At 38.5% G+C, this 13,332-nt stretch overlaps 2 protein-coding genes across 2 annotated transcripts; both read left to right on the forward strand.

The window, feature by feature from the left end:
* Positions 1–1,568: 1,568 nt before the first annotated feature.
* LOC122090087 (zeatin O-glucosyltransferase-like) lies at positions 1,569–3,268 on the forward strand. Its single transcript, XM_042659926.1, has one exon. It carries the CDS (start codon positions 1,593–1,595, stop codon positions 3,108–3,110), a length of 1,518 nt encoding a protein of 505 aa, XP_042515860.1. The 5' UTR covers positions 1,569–1,592; the 3' UTR covers positions 3,111–3,268.
* Positions 3,269–5,102: 1,834 nt separating this feature from the next.
* On the forward strand, positions 5,103–12,854 carry LOC122089397 (25.3 kDa vesicle transport protein). Its single transcript, XM_042659096.1, has 7 exons — positions 5,103–5,379; positions 8,107–8,172; positions 8,338–8,546; positions 9,681–9,841; positions 9,960–10,106; positions 10,880–10,956; positions 12,433–12,854. The coding sequence occupies exons 3-7, from the start codon at positions 8,359–8,361 to the stop codon at positions 12,514–12,516; spliced, it is 657 nt and encodes a 218-aa protein (XP_042515030.1). The 5' UTR covers positions 5,103–5,379; positions 8,107–8,172; positions 8,338–8,358; the 3' UTR covers positions 12,517–12,854.
* Positions 12,855–13,332: the final 478 nt, after the last annotated feature.

Genomic DNA, 13,332 nt, shown 5'->3' on the forward strand with positions numbered 1-13,332 from the left:
TAGCTATCTTATTCTCATTGATATGATAAGTAACACCTAACCATTTGGATAGATATACTTATCAGAAAGGCCATCTATGTTTTAGCCATGTGAAGGTTGGATCCACCAAATTAAATGAAGTGTTGGATAGATGGAGAACCCTCATTTACATCCACACAATGTTTCATTGTTCATCTCAATTGAATGCTCTAACATTAAATGGCAGTAATTTCGCATACCCATGTGTTTGGGTTCAAAATCCATGTGACTAGGCAGCTTTCTTTCTATTTTTTGTGAAAACTAGGTAGCTTTCTTTTCCCCTAACAAAAAAATCTCTCTCTCTCTCTCTCTCTCTCTCTCTCTCTCTCTCTCTCTCTCTCTCTCTATATATATATATATATATAAACACCATTCATGATCGATTCAAAAATAGGTTGCAAGAATTGAACTCTATTGATTCTCATCAAAAGCTGAAATCATGACTATTATAGTTTTTTATTTTATTATGGATTGTGGCATTGTACATGAGCACAATCATTGTCATCATCGTCTTTATAATTCTCTATTACAAAACAAAATATACCAAAAAGGGCAGAAAAGAAAAGATTAAACAGAGAAATATCAAACAAGGCTTCAGAAGTCCATATGGGTAGAGCATATCATGTTAAATAAAATTGGTTGGAGGAAAAATACCTAATTATCAACTACAGAAATCACAAGTTTACCAATATTTTTTGTTGTTCAAGTTATCTCGCGTGTAACTCATGTAGCATGTGATTAATTATCAATGATCGTGAATTATCCCCCCCCCCAATCTATGTATTCTCTATCCTCTATTAAGAATGTGGTTACGATGAAGGTGGTTTAAACATTTCTTTATTAACTATTGTAGTACAAATTACTATCAGTATTGGAATTACAAAATAGGGGATGAAGATTGGTAGATTTTTTATGTTTTTACAGATATATATCCCAAGATGATCGAAAATGTCATATGTTGTGAATCCATATTTTGGGTTTTTTTTTGGCAACGTAATTTTGTGTTATTTCATGGGAACCCAAATTAGTAGATTCTGCTTCACCCCCCCCCCCCCCCAAACAAAAAAAAAAAAGATTCTTAATTGTTTTCATTTGGTAGCATTTTTTATGAATCTATATTTTAGGGTTTATTTTGTGTTCTTCCATAGCAAACCAAATTACTAGATTCTTAATTATTTTCATTTAGTACCCTATTTCCTTATTGGGATATTGTGTTATTTCGTGGCAAACCAAATTAGTTGATCCTTAATTATATTCATTTGGCCCAAATGCTATTATTCTATACACAAGGGCTTCTTTTGTGATTTCATGGCAACTTTAGAGTTTGGAGTCTTGGACTGCGCGGATCAGTTTTTCTGGTACGATCCTGATCCACACAAATGGAATCTAACTCTGAATTCCATTTGTGTGGATCACGATCCCACAAGAACCTTATTCATTCTCCTTCAATAGATGATGTGCATGGGTCTAACGGCAACTGCAAGACCAGAAAGCTTATAAATAAGCTGTTACGTTGACAGTAGCCAGAAGAAGAAAGAGGAGCAGAAAAAACTTAATACACTTCTCCCATATCAATGGATCATCAACAATACGTCCATGATCCTCTTCACCTTCATTGTCATCATCTCCATCACCACCACCATCCACTCCATTTAGATCAAAAGGGCTTAACAGCACAAGTACCTTTACCACCTTCATCACCTTCTCCTCCTCCTCCTCCGCCGCCACCAAGACCACCAGTCATGGTGGTGATGGTACCTTTCCCAGCCCAAGGCCACCTCAACCAACTCCTCCACTTCTCCCGTCTCATAGCTGCCTACAACATTCCAGTGCACTACGTTGGCTCCACCACCCACAACCGTCAAGCCAAGCTACGTCTCCATGGTTGGGACCCTCTCTCCATCTCCAACCTCCACTTCCATGACTTCCCACTCCCACCATTCCTCAACCCTCCACCTGACCCCAACGCATCTATCAAGTTTCCAGCCCACCTCCAACCCGCATTTGACGCCTCACTGCACCTACGCAAGCCCATATCCTCTCTTCTCCACTCCCTCTCCCTCACCTCACAAAGACTAGTAATCATCTATGATCCTCTCATGGCCTTTGCTGCCCAAGATGTTTCTTCCCTCCCTAATGGTGAGGCCTACGCCTTCCACAGTGTCTCAGCCTTCGCTATTGTCTTCTACTTATGGGAGTCCCTCGGGAGACCCATTGAAATCCCAATTGAGCTCTCTGATCTCTCACTGGAGGGTTGCTCCACAACCGAGTTTCAAGCTTTCATTCGTAGTCAATATGATTTGATGAGCTTCAATAAGGGTGACCTCTACAACACATGCCGTGCAATTGAGGGTAGGTTCATGGACATGTTGGGCCAGAGGCAATGGGCTATTGGCCCATTAAATCCTGTCACCCTTGGAAGCTCCGGTTGGCGGCACAAGTGCTTGGAGTGGCTGGATATGCAGCCCAGGGGATCAGTATTGTACTTGTCGTTCGGAACCATGACATCAATGTCCCATGAGCAGATTGCCGAGCTCGCCGTTGGTCTTGAACGTAGCCGGCAACGCTTCATCTGGGTCTTCAGGGATGCTGATAGAGGAGACATATTTGCTAAAGAGAACGACATGGAAGTAAGTAAAGCCCAGGCCCACCTACCCAAAGGTTACGAGGAGAGGATACAAGGAGTGGGCTTGGGAATGATAGTGAGAGACTGGGCTCCACAGCTTGAGATCCTGGCCCACCCATCAACAGGTGGGTTCTTGAGTCACTGTGGGTGGAACTCATGCATGGAGACCATCAGCATGGGTGTGCCGATTGCGGCTTGGCCCATGCACTCGGATCAGCCCAGGAACCCAATGCTTGTAACCCAGGTGTTGAGAGTAGGCCTTGTTGTTCGAGAATGGGCTCAGCGACAAAAATTGGTGACTCGGACTACGATCAAGAGTGCTGTCAAGCGGTTGATGGCGTCGGAGGAAGGGGATGACATCAGACGTAGAGCTAAAGAGTTAGGGGTTGCGGTTCGCCAATCGGTGGCCAACGGTGGGACTTCTCGTGCCGAGTTGGACTCGTTCATCTCCCATATCTCTAGATAGGAAGGAGACCTAGCTCATTGTGTCCATGGCCATAGAGGCAAATCGTCAAACACTTGAGAAAAGAAAATTGTTTAGAATGATGGTTGACTAAAATGGATCTTGTATTCTTCGTTGGATGTTATCAATTTATGATTTGAGTTTGTCTATAATTAATTTTAGCATGATAAGGAAACAATTTAGTTGAAACGATTAAACAAAATTATTAAACCCTTAAATCATAACTACATGTCTCATGGATATTCCATAAAGTTATGAGATGACAAATATTAGTGGACATCGCATGAGGTTAGCGTAGTTGGTTTGGAGGGGACACAGTATTTCGCCTCGGGAAGCGAGGTCCCGTGATCAAACTTTCGCCACTGCACCTAACTTCTTGGGGCCACCTCACGAGAGTTTTCGTCTCAGACTGACCCGATCTTGTGTAAGCGTTATCATAGTGACCCTAGGGACTAGTCGGGTCAAAGATCCGGACACCCTGGGTATCAAAAAAAATATTAGTGGACACAATGGGCAATATGGTTTTAACTATTGGTATCAGATTACCCAATGGGTATCGATTTGGTAAGTGTCCAATCCTAATACTTGATATATCACAGTGACCCCAGGGACTAGTCGGGTCAAAGATCCGGACACCCTGGGTATCAAAAAAAATATTAGTGGACACAATGGGCAATATGGTTTTAACTATTGGTATCAGATTACCCAATGGGTATCGATTTGGTAAGTGTCCAATCCTAATACCTGATCAATACTGTATCAGTTGAACAATATAAGACAAGGGTAAAAAAGTTAAACAAATCTTTCTTTAAAGTAAAATAAGGATATTATTGTTCGAAACAGATAATTTGATATTGATCCATTTTGATACCATAACGATTTTGAGGATGACCGATCCTGTGCTTTTAAAACCATGGTGGAAAAGCCTGTCGGAAAAGCTTACATTATATGTTATATATGCTCAAAAAATAGTCTTATAAAGTCTTATGTTTGGAAGCCTAGAAAAAGAAAACACTAATTCTTTTCTCGACTACCATAACAGACTGAAACCGAAAATTTCTTTAGCAATTAGTTTCAGGTTGGCCCAATAACAGGCCAAAAAGGACCTAACCATCTAACCGATCAATTGGCATCCTAATTTCTTCTATAGTTGAGAACTATATTTGAAAGGGAACACGTAGGTGTAGTGCATCAATCGATAGGTCTGATTCAGTTCCAGTCAGGTTGAGTTGATATTTAGGTTGGGACAAAGAAGTCGGCCTAATACAATAAGACTTAGGCACTGTTTGATAACGTGTCTAGAAATAGTAGAAACTATTTTTCACCTTTCTAGGAAAAGAAACGGATTTTTTGGTGTTTGATAAACTTGTTTCTTGGATCGTCCGCACCGATATCTACAACACCAACAATGGCGTCAAGGACTACCTTTTAAGGAATTTTTGTGTTCGATAAACGAGCTGCCTTTTGGTCGATTTTCTGCCGGGCCTTTCCCCAATATTTTGGCCTCAATTTGTTTCTAAAAACAATGAAAGAAGTATAACATGTTTCGTCATTCATGTTTCTTGTATCATAAATTGTCATAAACTTTTATATACGTTTTAAAAAATGGGTGAAACGAAACAGATTTATGAAACACTTTTAAGTTCTGTTTTTCTATTTCTCAACATAGAAAAACTCAGAAACACATTTTTAGGAACATTATCAAACGATGTCTTAGTTTCAACCGGTCCAGTTCCACTTCCTTAGGTTTCAGGTTAGGTCTGGTTTATTTTTCAATTTATCATACATGTATAAAAGTATTGGAAATAACTTGGTTTTCAGTTTCGGTTATATTGGGTTTGGCTCGTTTTCTTTTTGGTCGGTCTGGTTCGGTTTTTCCAGCTTCATGAAAAATCTAGCCCAAAACCTGACCAATCGTTTGGGTCAGTCCGCCCGGTTTGGGCTGAAATTTAACACCCTTAGCCCTTAGGTGGGCGGCCTTCTACGCTTGGGCTTGATTCATCTGCCAGACACCCGCGACCTCTGATTCTAAAGATCACCACACACCGCGTAACAGCACGTCAGAATCAGATCGATCAAAAATAGTCTCTGGTGAGTGGTGTCTGGTCTTCAATTTTTTCTTTTAAAAATGTATTAAAAAGAAAATTTTTGAAAACCCATCCACCCTCGACGAAATCGTTGGAGCTTTGTCCTCATCTTTCTTCGTTTGCTCCGGCGATCTCTCCTCCCATATGGTGGTGCTTCCGTACCCTAGCCCCGACAGCGACACTAGGTATGCTTTCTCTCTCAATGCGAAGAAACGTTTGTGTTGCTTACGCCCAATTACGTAACACTGCCTCCTTTTGAGCAGATCTATGATTTCTCTCTCTCTCTCTCTCTCTCTCTCTCTCTCTCTCTCTCTTGAGCTGTCTTTTAATATCAAGATTGGGGTTTGCTTCTGTGAAGTCAGTTGGTGTTTCGTTGGATGGGTGAAGAGCTAAAGTTGATTGGTTCAATCACCACTGGAACTAATTGATTTTCTAGATTACGCGGTTTTGGACTTTCTAAACCCTAGAAAAATTAAAGATGTTGGAAATTAAATGGGCTTCTAGCCTTATACCCTAATTGACTGGGTTGCTTCTGTTGGTATTAATTGTGTTCGAGAGTGGATGACTCTTTAAGCAGAAACTCGAATTGCAAAATGTGAAGAGTTGTTTCTTTGTTGGTAATGAGCATCATGGTTCATCAAGACCCCTTTTTCCGTTGCAAGTTTAGCCGGTAAAGTTATTTCAAGAATGTTCGGTGATGGTTGACATGGTTTGAGTGCACAATCGGGTACTGAAAGCGATCCTAATGGGACAACCCCCCCCCCCCTCTTCTTTCTCTCTCTGAATTTCAGCTTTATATATGATGGAAGATAACAATGCTGGAAGTTTTATCAATTCATGCCAGAAAGAAACCAGTGGGATTCCTTGTTTTTGTCAAGGCCCTTTCCTCTTGATACTTGATACTTATCTGCATTCTATGGTTAGACAATGTTCTATACCTTTTGACAAACCTATAGATATCCCAATTCTTCCTATATTCATTGCATAAAAGTTCCGATTTGACTGAAGGGGTCTCTGGTTCTGTAGGTGTTTCTTATTATAACTCTATAAAAGTAGAAATTAGTTTGGTCATCTTCTAAAATGTTGTTGTTTTTTAGGAAGAAATATGTTCCTTTTGCTACTGCTGTCGCTTGGGAACTAAACAGGGACGATCTATTGAATTCAGATTCTTAATATTTAATAGATCATTTGGATTCTTGTGATGAAGCTTCTGGTGTACTTCACTTAGGTCCATAATGAGCTCATATCTGTAGAAAACTTTTACTCGGTTTGGTCTGTGTGGGTCATTGTGATTCCACGGGAATCTGGGTACGCAATTTCTGATTGGATGCTTTATAATTTCTTCTTTCCAACTGCACTGCTAGAGTGCATGCTACCTCTATTCCTAAAATATAGTCAACTTTGAAAAACACACATTTTAAGATATGGAAACTAATTCTCTAACTTCGCTTTTTCTTAATCTAATTTCCAAGTTTATCTTTCATCTATGATGTGGATTTTAGTGAACCCCCATTTACAACGTGGGTAGGAAAACTTCTTGGAGTAGTGTGTGGAAGAGTAAAATGGAGAATCAATCAAAATTAATGCATTGAATGTTTGAAATGAATTAGTGAACTGTCATGTTGCAGCACCTAAAATGCCCAAAGTGGACGATTCTTAAGGAACAAAGGGAGTACCGTGCCATACCACATTGCCTAATAGAATATAGCTATTCCATGCATTTAAGCTAAAAAAAAAAAAACAAAAAAAAAAACCAACTTATTTGCTTCTCACTGGTTCATTTTTCCATTAGGATCTTTGCTCAGTTTCCCCAATCAACCTTTCTGACTCCCTTAATGCTCCAAAGTCCTGAACAGAGAATGATGTTGTAACAAACTTGAGAGTTAGGCGACACATGAAGTGAAAGGTCTCCTTGAATCTCTTCATCATCTTGCTTCCAAACTCACATTTTGACTCTGAATTAGATCATGTTGACTGAGAAGACACCCAATATATTGCAGCTAACCAGTAACCTGAGTATGTTTACAGCCTGTTGGGTCGTGAGCTATTGAAGATTTTTCCCAGGCACAACTTAAGGACAGACCAAAACTCATTAGATATTAAATGTTGTTTACTTGGTTAAGCCTTTCCTTGATGGTCCCCCTATATTCCAGCGTTGTGGAGGCATTTGGTCGAATCAACTATTGGGTGGGAAACCCTCCTTGGATTAACCACATATCAAGTTTCAGGACTAATCTCTACGGTACAGTCCATCATGTTGAGACTTTCTCCTCCTTTGTTTTCAACGGTTAACTGGAGTTGCTCTAAAGTTGCGAAGGTTGAATTATTCAACCACTTTCTCCCTTGGAGAAGGGGGATTAGACTGAAATTTACCTTGTGGAGTGCACACCACAAAATTGGAGTGCTGACAGAGATGGCATGTGGAAGGACAATAAAGGAAAGGCTTCCTTGAAAGGTCTTCAAGGAAGCCATCGCCCTGTATATAGTAATAAGTCAAACTGTTAATCTACTTTTACTAACTAAATAATATCCATGGTTGTATCTTGAATTCTTGATCTTTTCACGTTCATTGTTGTCACATTAAAAAATGCACCTGGTTGATTGTAGTTTTGTCTTGAATTCTTGATATGTTTGCTTCATCTGATTCTTTGCCACATTGTTGTTACACATGAAAATGCATCTAGATGACGAAATGTCTTTCAGGTTTTGATGAGCAGATGTATGATGTTCATTCTTATAACTAAAGAATATTCATGGTTGTGTGTGTTTTTAAACTCTTGATCTATTGCACAATCTGTTCTGTACTGTATGCTTATTGTTGTTACACTTAAAAATGCATGGATTTTGGAATTTCCCTTCAGGTTTTGATTTAGCTATTTGAAACTTGTGATATTAATCTTGCATTATACCAGGTTCCTTGGCACTTGGCTTATGACAGTGTGAAGTTGATACGACCTGGAAGAGAAATATTCATACTGGTTAGTAGAGTTGCTAGCAAGAAATTGGAGATAAAACATTTGTTCTCCATTTTCCTTGTATCTGTTTGACATTGAATAGTTTGATCTAGATCTGGATTACTTGGATAGCTATCAGTTTGTTCCACATTAGTGCTGACATTTTAATTCATATTGTGGGTTGTGTAGCTCTTGTCTGTAACAGTGAAAATGGTGAAGCTAACAATGATAGCTCGTGTTACCGATGGCCTTCCACTAGCAGAAGGACTTGATGATGGCCGTGATGTAAAAGACACTGAATTCTACAAGCAGCAGGCTAAGGCTTTGTTCAAGAACCTGTCAAAGGGCCAGAATGAGGCTTCAAGAATGTCTCTTGAAACTGGTCCTTATGTTTTTCAGTATCCTTTCAAATGTGCTATTTGATGTTCTCTACACCTTTTTCATTGATAACCACACTTCACACATGTATTAATCTGATACTAATCTTTGTTATTCACTTTCCCTATATTCTTCTCAATCTTCTCATAGAACTGGTTGCATTAGAATATTTGATCGAAAATTTTTGGTCCAATTATAAGAATTTTGTTCTCCTCTCACATTTTCCATATTATGCACGGTTCATCACAATGAATCAGAAATAGTTCAAGCATAATGTTTTTTCTCTGACATGCAAAGGATGGCTCCTGTAACCAGGGGACTTGTGTTTTTGGGTCACGAGTCAACCATCATAGTTGTCACGGCGTTGGATGGGGTCCAAATGCAAGGCAATACCTACGAGGTGACCAAGGCGACGCGATGCCTTGACAACTATGTCACCCATGCTTTGCAAGATATTTTTTTTAAATGGATGTGCCATTTTCCAAGCTTTGTAGCTGGAGAATTCGGTTGCAATAAATAATGATGCTTTACAGGACTTGTTGGTTACTGTCTTACTGACCATGCTCTGGCTCACCGCTCATCCATCAGCTATGGTCAGACAATTGATGTGTTTTGCACATGCCACATTATATGTACTTATATGCAAAAAAGATGCCCATCAATTTTAAACAAATTGTCCTGGGATTCAAAACATAGAATTGCGATCCGGGTATGTCCCATCTGGATCGGCATTGGAATTGGTATATATTCTTGGTATCTAGGGTTTTTCCATACAAGGGTTGGACGAGCCCTATTGGGTGGCATAGTTGTCAAGGTGTCACCTAGGCGTCTAGGTGCCTTGGTCGCCTAGGTGGGTGCCTTGTTGGTGTCGCCTAGTGTTTAGCCATTTTCCAATGCCTTGTTTCACCTAGATGCCGTGACAACTATGTCGGCCGGAATTGGGATAAACCACGGCTGATCTGATCCCAATTCGTGAAACCTTGGGTTGTCCTAAGTTATGTAGATGAATATTTAGTTGCCTGCTCTCTTTTTTGCTGCCTACTTTTCCCTTTTCCTTTCTCCGAAAGGGGGTTAACTTTGATATCCATATGGTGTTTTGTTCAGTTTTTCCTGTCACATTCGCCTTTTTTGAAATCCTTGACCCATAACAAAAGCTATATTATTGAAGGCCGTGTATGCTACCTGACAATGTGTGATCGTTCTTATCCAAAGAAACTTGCATTTCAATATCTAGAAGACCTCAAGAATGAATTTGAGAGAGTCAATGGGAATCAAATTGAAACTGCTGCCAGACCTTATGCCTTTATTAAATTTGGTATGTCTATACATTTTGTTATTTGCTCTTTACATTTATCTTCTTATTCCATCTGTTTTGCTCATGTACTTCTTATATTTTGTTGGATTTGGTATTTTCTTCTGTTTCTGTTTGAAAGATACATTCATACAGAAGACCAAGAAATTATACTTGGATACGCGTACTCAGCGGAACCTTTCAAAGTTGAATGATGAACTCTATGAAGTACACCAAATAATGACTCGAAATGTACAGGAAGTTCTTGGTGTTGGTGAAAAGCTGGACCGTAAGTTCAGTTTTATTTCTATTTGTTTGGGTTCTACAATTTCATGTCTCTTGAAGATACAATTTACTAAATTAGCAGTGGATGTGAAAAAGATTTTGTCAGTCTTAAGATGCTCAAGTTTTATGTAGCGATTCACGAAAGTTCATATTGGTTACGTATTTGTCAAGATGAATGCCCAAAATTTATGGAAAGAATCATCTGTATGTCCTATTTATGTCAGTGATTATAGCTGACTATACCTTATGAGTTGTGACTGGTACCAAAGTCCCATCTTTTTCTCCCCTTATCCTGTTTGTTTGAATCATTTTATGCAACTAGCTCTCTAGCTTCCTTAGGGGTAAGAATCTCATTAGTTACTTGACGTGTGAAGAAAATGGTGATTGTTAGGTTAGCCTAAAATACTTCATATTGAACCACAATGTTACCCAGAGTATTCATTAATTATCTTGATTTTGCCCACTGTCTTCTATTTGATTAAGTGGTCTCTTCTGTCTCATTTTTTCCTGGATCACTGGAGAAATCCATTTGAAACTCCTCAAAATTATAGAGTCAGCCTTTTAGGAAACTTGAATAGTCATTCAGTATGTGGAGAGGCATGGAAGGAAGGCTTTGACCTAATAACTATCTTACTGCTTGCTCTTGAAACTTGTTAAGTTTGGTGGATTTGATTGATTTTTTAAAATCAGAAATGCGATTGTATCTATCTGCTATATAGTTTCATTTTTTTTTCTCGACTTCATATGTGTGATCTTTTCCTATATTTGACTTTGTAGAGGTTAGCCAATTGTCGAGCCGGCTGACATCTGAATCTCGCATCTATGCTGATAAGGCAAAAGATCTAAATCGACAGGTAAAGTCTAATACTGTATTCAACGATTCCATTTGCTATATTGGTGAAAACTTCCAAAGCTGCTTGAATAAAACCTTTTGGTGGACTTTATTGTGTTCTTATTACTGATATGGCCTGATATACTATTTATACATTCATATTTTCCTTTGTTGTTGAAATTGCTGGATTTCTGGTCATGATAATATGCTTTATATATCATGGAGGCTATGAGGGTAGCCTCTTCTAGCTTTTGCTTTATTTCATTTTATTCTAAATGATTTAACTATCAGCTAATAGAAGGTCTTGTCAATGATGCTTTACGTGTGAAAAAGGTGTCAATCAATCTATCATATATATATATATATATATAAATAGAGAGAGAGAGAGAGAGAAGCTGGCAATCAAGATTTACTCTGCAATCATGATTCTTGAGATGAGACTGTTCTCATAAAGAGTACCCCTGTTAAAATTTAAATTGGAAGACGTTCTGCGACCCAGAAATAGTTTTATTTTGATCCTACTTTAATCAGGGGCAAGTATCCCCTATCTTCCTACTTTTTATGGGGTTTGTGTTGAGGCTTATCTCTTTGCATTAGTTATAAGTTAACTGGTCATATATGGGACATTCCAGGGTTTGTGTTTATTCATGGGAGTGTGATTATTGATACGACTGGAGAAAACAAGGAGAATGGAAAAGCCTGAAGTAGAAAAAGAGAGACCCGTGAGGCAAGTATCCATCTACTAGATCCATTTACATAGTCTGACTCAGAAGGTAAAGCAAGCAAATCAATATTATGTAGAGAGGTAGTCCAAATCCATCAGATTTTGCTATTTGATGGGTTTTTTTACCTTGTTCATTGCCATTAAGTGTGGTGGGGGGTGGGGGTGGGGGGACTTCTGTTTTGTACTTGTATGCTTGCATAGATGAAATTGTGTTTTGTTTCCTTTTATTTTATTTTATTTTATTTATTTATTTTTTTATTTTATTAAGTTTCACTTCTGCATAACATCTGACATCTCAAATAGGGATGTAATCATGTAAAGTTTGTCAGGTTACCAAGAGTGACGGACTGCATCGTGCATCCGATTTGAATTAACGACTGTAATCTATGTTCCCATACTACTGGAATTGCAAATAAATTAGATCAGTTTACATCGTCTCTTGTTGGAACTCAGTTTAATTTGTAGAAAGAACTGATTCAGATAGGAATCACTGGCAGTGTTATGAATTTTTATCTAATCCTGATCTGGAATTGGCTCGCTGTATTTGCTGTGGAATGCAGTTGAAGAACCAGATTTAATGATCTATTAAAAGTAGTGAGACAAGATATTGGGATTTTGTTGTTTTTAACAATTTCTCTCTCATGTTTTAGACTTACTAGACCCATTTTCTGTCTTTATTACATAGAAAATATACCACTGCATTATCGTTGTTTGAACTAATGTCTTATAAATCTGTCAGGATTTTTCATAGTTTGTTGAATGGCCCTGTTGCAGGCTTTGATTCGGAAATGGGCGCCTGTTGCCATTGTCATTGGAGTTGTCATCCTCCTATTTTGGGTCAGAAAGAAGATCTGGTGATTACACCTCTTTGCAATACTGAGTAGTTCCTGCACAGAGTAGCCGGATTTCTGTTGTTTTCTTGGTTTGGAGGAGTATCTTTGACATTGTGATCATCAGGCTGCAGAGTGGATCTCACCCATGTGGGATATTTCGATCATGTAACCAAGACCAATACAAGTTTTCGCTCATACAAAAACCCATGGATGTGAGGACGCAAAATGTTGTGGTGGGACAATTGAACCAGAAATAGTATAATTGAATTTGAGCAATTCTTTCTAAGTTAGTGAAAGACTACAATTACTGTTAGTTTGTTATATTTATATAAGAATCGAGAGAGAAAGGGATCTACATACCAACGGTGTATATTGGAAATTTACACTAGCATCTTATTGACCGTTGGATGGAATGTGAATCATAAGGGTGTTAATCGGTTCAGTTTCGGTTTAAATGATGTGGATCAGTTTGGTTCACATTTATTTGACTAAAACCATAACTGCACCATTTACTAAACGGTTTCACTTTCTGAACCCGTGACCGTTTAGTAAACGATTTCAGTTTCCACGGTTTCTAAATGGTGTTGGTTTGACGGTTTTAAATGGTTTCAATTTCGGTTTATTTCATATGGTTTGTAAAATGGTTCACAATTGGTTTGTTATAACTTACAATCATTTCTAAATTAAAGATCATAAGCTTATCAAAAAATAATTGGCAACCACAAATAAGAGATTTTATATTGATGATGGTATATCTTAATTTGATAATCAAGTGCTATTTTTTTGCATGTCATTCTCCAATGTCACTTGATTTATAGCCTAGGATCATTTTCATCTCCCC

The sequence above is a fragment of the Macadamia integrifolia genome, chromosome 9 (assembly GCF_013358625.1).
Source record: "Macadamia integrifolia cultivar HAES 741 chromosome 9, SCU_Mint_v3, whole genome shotgun sequence".
Classification (NCBI taxonomy): domain Eukaryota; kingdom Viridiplantae; phylum Streptophyta; class Magnoliopsida; order Proteales; family Proteaceae; genus Macadamia; species Macadamia integrifolia.